This window comes from Octopus bimaculoides, chromosome 16, assembly GCF_001194135.2.
Source record: "Octopus bimaculoides isolate UCB-OBI-ISO-001 chromosome 16, ASM119413v2, whole genome shotgun sequence".
NCBI classification, from domain to species: domain Eukaryota; kingdom Metazoa; phylum Mollusca; class Cephalopoda; order Octopoda; family Octopodidae; genus Octopus; species Octopus bimaculoides.
In genome coordinates this window covers 27,823,932-27,829,777 of record NC_068996.1, presented here as the reverse complement: position 1 = coordinate 27,829,777, position 5,846 = coordinate 27,823,932, and the positions used below count along the sequence as shown (strand labels likewise).

Sequence of the window (5,846 nt, the reverse complement as noted above, 5' to 3'; positions counted from 1 at the left end):
CACACGCGCACACACGCGCACACACGCGCACACACACGCACACACACACGCACACACACACGCACACACACACGCAGGGTCAGAAAATTAGGGATAATTGGAAGACTCCAAAAACTAAGCACTCTTAATAATGATAACAATAATAATAGCACATTTAGCAAAAATCAATTTTAGACAAATAAACAAAACAAAAAAGGGTAAAAGAAAGAGAAGTGTGATTCAGGTGATCTGTTAGTCATGGCCAATGGAGTTGGCTGTTTTATAATAAATGCATGACAGTTTGTCTACTGTAAGCAAAAGCAAGACATGCAAACTGAATTTGTCTGATTTTGTTCCCTGTTGAACATAGCCAAGTGTGCAACAATAATAATGACAACATCAATTATTCACCTTCACCATTCCCATGAAAAATAAACAAAAACAGTAAATAAATAAATTTTCAATGTTAGAGAAGAGGATAAAGGAAAGTAGAATAAATATGTACATAATGAGAGGGATAAAGAGGGATAAAAAAATACAACCAAAAGAAGGGGGTAAAGAAATAACTTCTAAAAACTGAAATAAGTGAATAAGCTATGTATTTTTAATTAATTATATGATCTCAATTAACATCTAACAAGGCCTGACAAGGTTTTGTCAGGAAGTAATACATAGAAGAGACAAAAAAAAAGCAACATTTAATTATGACATCACAAAATACTTGGGGACATGAGCTCCTCATGGTAATAAACTTTTATTAATAGGATTATAGAACACTTATTATAAGTGTTGTGGAGAGCTATTCTGTAGAATATATAATATTCCTTTACATTGCAAGTATACTACGATTGATTTCATCAGATCTACATAATTCTCATTGATGGCTTAATTTGCAAGAAAATTGGAGTTATTATTTAATGTCCAGATGCTTAATGGATATGCAAGTGAAATATCATCAGTTTTTCCTCTGATTTAATTCAATTTGTTGGTCACAATTTTCAGAATTTATTTCAAATAATAAGATGGAAGTGAAAATCATGTGTGTGTGTGTATCTATTTTTATAACTATGTATTTATATTTTTAACTATGATGATACACTGCATTCTTCCTGTTTTATGTTTTCATTCTGTTTTAAATATAAATTTCTTTGGGCATCCTTCCCTGAAGATATTCTCACTTGTAGTAATTAACCAAATTAATTTAGTTAAATTATATTTGGTTAATTTTTATGCTGTAAGTAATGAATTCAAACAATTGTAAGTCTGGTCTTGTCAATGCTAATAAAATTTTATTAATCCTATCTATCTTCTCTCTTGTTTTGTACAATATTAATAATACTATATATGTATGTGCCTGCTTTGTTAAGCATTAAACCAGTCTAATCTTGGACATTTTTATCCTTCCGAGGTTCATATCCTCATTTGTACCTTGATCTATATATATATATATATACACACACATACATACATATGTATATATATATGTCTTTATATCCATATAGATATAACCATTGATCTATGGATTGGTTTAGTGTACTGTATGACTATTTGGATATGATTATATTAATGGACGTGAATAGCTATTTTCAATACTTAACTTCTAAAATAATTACTGAAGGTGGGAGCACACTTGCTCTGATTTATCACTGCACTTACAGTCTTCTTCATGCAGACCTTCCCCTGTCATGCCCAAGATCTCTTCTCAGCCAACCTGAATATGCTGAAGGAGAAGAGCAGAGGCATCCATCCAATAATAGGGGACAACATCTTTCGATGGTTTGAGTTGGGATAGCATGTAGATCAGTCAGGGGTGACCTGAGGGAAGCACTAAGCCCTGTCTAGCTGGGGTTCAAAGTCAAATGTGGATGTGAGGCTGCTGACCATGTGGCCAAACATTACATACAGCATACATCACCTATGGAACTCCAGCACACTCATGGATGCTGCTAACAGGGTTGTTTCTTTACCAGGTGTCCAGCAGGGTGATCCTCTTGGTCCGTATCTTTTTGCATTGGGTGTCAATGGTGTTACCCAATCAGTCCTCTCACCTTTCAATGTCTCATAACTTGGATGATGTGACCCTAGGTGACTCAGCTGAGTCTATACTCAATCCTAAAGCTTCTTGGGCTTGAAATCAATCCATCCAAGTCAGAGGTGATAAACATGAGCTATGGTGAAACTGAATTCCAAGACACCATATTCAGCATTCATCCCATCTTGGCAGAGGCTTGGCTGACATCAAGGAACACTGTCTGCATTCTTGGCTCCGCAAACCCCTCAAAAGCTATAACAGAGTGCCTGGAGACCAAGATTGTGGACTTGTGTAGGATGACTGGGAGATTACACTTTGATGCATACCTGATGCTCTTCCTCTTGCAAGCAGTTCCAAGAGGAAAAGCACCGAGTATGCATGTCACCCTCTTAGAGATTGCCTCAGTGATAATAATGACATTATCTTTCTCTTGCACTAGAAACATCCACTGCAGAGGTTGCAATTAACCACAATGGTGAAACATGTTGGGAACAAATGATATAAATTTCATCTTGTGTTTATCATACGTTTTCCTATTCTTTTATTGTTTGTCATTTTACTACAGCCATGCTAGAGCACTAGCTTGAAGATTTTTAGTCAAAAATTAATCCCAGGATCTATTCTACTGGTCTCTTTTGTTGAACCGCTAAGTTACGGGGACATAAACACACCAACACCGGTTGCCAAGCAGTGATGGAAGGGACAAATACAGATATATACAACAGGCTTCTTTCAGCTTCCATATACCAAACCCACTCACAAGGCTTTGGTCAACCCAAGGCTATAGTAGTAGACATTTTCCCAAGATGCCATGCAGTGGGACTGAACCAACCTGGAACCATGTGGTTGGGAAGCAAGCTTCTTCCCATACAGCCATGCTTGCACCTATATATATATATATATATATATGTGTGTGTGTATGTATATGTATGTATGTGTGTGTGTATATATATATATATATATATATATATATATATATATACACGCACAGAGATATAGATACATTACATACACAAGGTCTGATCAATAAGTATTCAGACTTGTCATAATAACGAAGCTAAAGCACACAGAGTGAAGCTGCTAGGCAAAGATTGACCTTGAAATCTACAGTGCATGCTTACTAAGTTATAACATTCTAGCTCACTTCCGCTGTTTCCAGCAGTACTTGGAAGGAATGTGTGTAACGTGATCATCACATTGACCATGATAGGGAAAGTTGTTATGGCAATACCTGCTCAGAGGCCTACGCAGTTACAGAAAGTGTATGGAGAGGAGTGAATGAATTGCACACAAGTGTATGAGTGGTTCAGATGTTTCCAAGATGGCTGAGAAAAACATTGCAGGTGTTCATGCAGCTGTGAGGAGGGGGGAATCATCAAATCACCATCCTTGAGTTATCAGAGGATGTGCAGATTAGTTACAGTTTAGTTCAGTACATTATCACTGAAGATTTGTATATAAGATACATGTCTGCCAAGTTTGTGACAAAACTGCTTTCAGCTGACAAAACTGCTTTCAGCTGACAAAAAAGACATGGGTTTCAGTTGCACAAGACCTTGATTGCCTTGAGAACGAGGAAAACTTTTTGAAAACTTTGCATAGGCCTCTGAGCAGGTATTGCCAAGCTTTTAGCAAAATTTGATGTCGATTCTCTGCTCAACTTTCACTGTCATGGTCAATGTGACAATCATGCGCTACACACATTCCTTCCAAGTACTGCTGGAAACGGCAGAAGTGAGCTAGAATGTTATAACTTAGTGTGCATGCACTGTAGATTTCAAGGTCAATCTTTGCTTAGCAGCTTCAGTATGCGTGCTTTAGCTTCGCTACTATGACAACAGTCCAGATATATTTGCTTCTAGATATTTTATATTTTCAATATGACATTGTTTTTTAAAACCACTTTTTGATGCTGTGATTTAGTGTAAATTTTCAAAATATACTATATAGTGAAGTACAGGATTGAAAATTTTACAATCTTAAATGTGTAAATTAATTTAGCTCAAAAGATTTCAACCACTCATTTTAGCAACTCAGCTATTTAGTTGCCTACTTGATGCGTTGGATGGGTGTCTATTAGAAATGCTACTAAAAATACAATGTCTGAGTTAAATATGTATCAGGAGAAAGTACAAAAATCAATGCTATTTGCAGTGAAAAATGCATTGAGCTTGCAGGGCTAAATCCTAATACTCAAGGTAAAATGATTGCAGTAATGATTTACTCTACAGAAACAGGACCATGTGTTTGCAGAGAAGAATTCTAGTTGATTGACTAGACCCAGTAGGTTACTGGGACTTACTGGAAGAATAACATCAACAAGACCACACATACACAACAACAAAGACTGACAGAAAGCAGTTTACAACATTGAACAAATCAGACATAAAAATGCCAACAACATGCTATGTTACAAGAAATCAATTTGAACACTTGACAAATAATGTTGACACTTTTTAATGTAAGAACATCGAAGTTACAAAATATGTTGATTCATATACAACATAACAGTTTTAATATCCTGAGAATGTCAAACATAAAATGACAATGACCAACAGAACAGTACAAATAAAGAATACTGATTCATCAAGAATTCACACACAAATGGTACAGATATTTACAAGGACATAAAACAAAACGAAAACAGTACAAATACAAAAGCAAGCAAACGTGTGCACGCATGTGCACACGTGCACAAAAAACACAGACATCCAAGGAAATGTAGCAAGACATGGAAGAACACAAAAGACAATCCTTGTCAAGCCTTGTTGCATAATTTTTTTCTTTCCTTATGGATATTATATAATGCTATATTATAAACCATATCATGAGATCTATTTAACAATAATAATAAAAAAATTTAAAAAAGGACAATATTTAAAGCCTCTTCAACAGTGCTTGAATGCTGCAAAGCAACAACTTAAAGAGAGATGGGCTGAGGACAGTAATCTTACCGAAAAAGTTGTCGCTCACTGAAGATAGCAGGTAAAAAGAAAAAGAAAATAAAGAATGATACATGTGTAATTATATTAATAAAGCAATGGTTAATCAAATTGAAATAGATATTGTTTGATTTTACATTTTATTTTCAAGACAAACAGTTAAGCATAAAATGTAAAGCAATTTTAACAAAAAAAAAGCATTCAAAAACATTTTCAGATATTTCATTAAACAACAGTAAAAGAGAAAAGAAAATAATGTAATTATTATTGCAATAAATACATTTTAGATCCTTGATAATGTATTTTTAAACCTTCCACACAATAGTTTAATACGAATATATAGTCCTCCTTTATGTGTATAGACACAAAGCACACAATGGTTTATAGAAAAGTTGATTTTAACATGCCACAGGGTAAGAAAGATAATTCTCTGTAGAGTATGTCTGAACATACGTACGTACGTACGTACGTACGTACGTGTGTGTGTGTGTGTGTGTGTGTACACATGTTTTGCTCAGAAAAAAGTTTGGTATTACAATTAAAAGAGTTTGAATGACAACCACAGTATGATGACTTTAAAACTTTATTGAAAAACTTCAATTTCATTGAAAATCCACATATTCTCTCTATAGAATTTAAAGATGCCTGGTATTTTTTTAAGTGATGCAGATTGGACAATAAATATCAGACAATAACCAGGTGAACCACAATATAGCAAAAAATTTATCAGATACATTTAATCATACCAAACACATCTTTAGGCAAAAGACAAGATATAAATCACAGACATGCAATTTTTATAGAATGCCTGGGGGATACAAGGCAATTATGTATAGCTCTATTCAGACTGCATAGAACCCATGGAATAATGCAGTTTAATATGATTACTATTT

The 5,846-nt window shown here is 34.7% G+C and overlaps 1 protein-coding gene across 13 annotated transcripts in view; it reads right to left on the bottom strand.

Annotated features, from left to right (window-relative positions):
* LOC106882306 (C-Jun-amino-terminal kinase-interacting protein 4) overlaps positions 1–5,846 on the bottom strand; it is a 233,098-nt gene that overhangs the window by 125,798 nt on the left and 101,454 nt on the right. For 10 of the 13 annotated variants that reach the window (XM_052973649.1, XM_052973657.1, XM_052973658.1 and 7 more), the window contains one exon: positions 4,966–4,983. The exons of the other annotated variants lie outside the window; for them this stretch is intronic. In XM_052973649.1, coding sequence (XP_052829609.1) covers positions 4,966–4,983 — 18 coding nt within the window. The remainder of the gene's footprint in view (positions 1–4,965; positions 4,984–5,846) is intronic. 13 annotated transcript variants of the gene reach the window in all.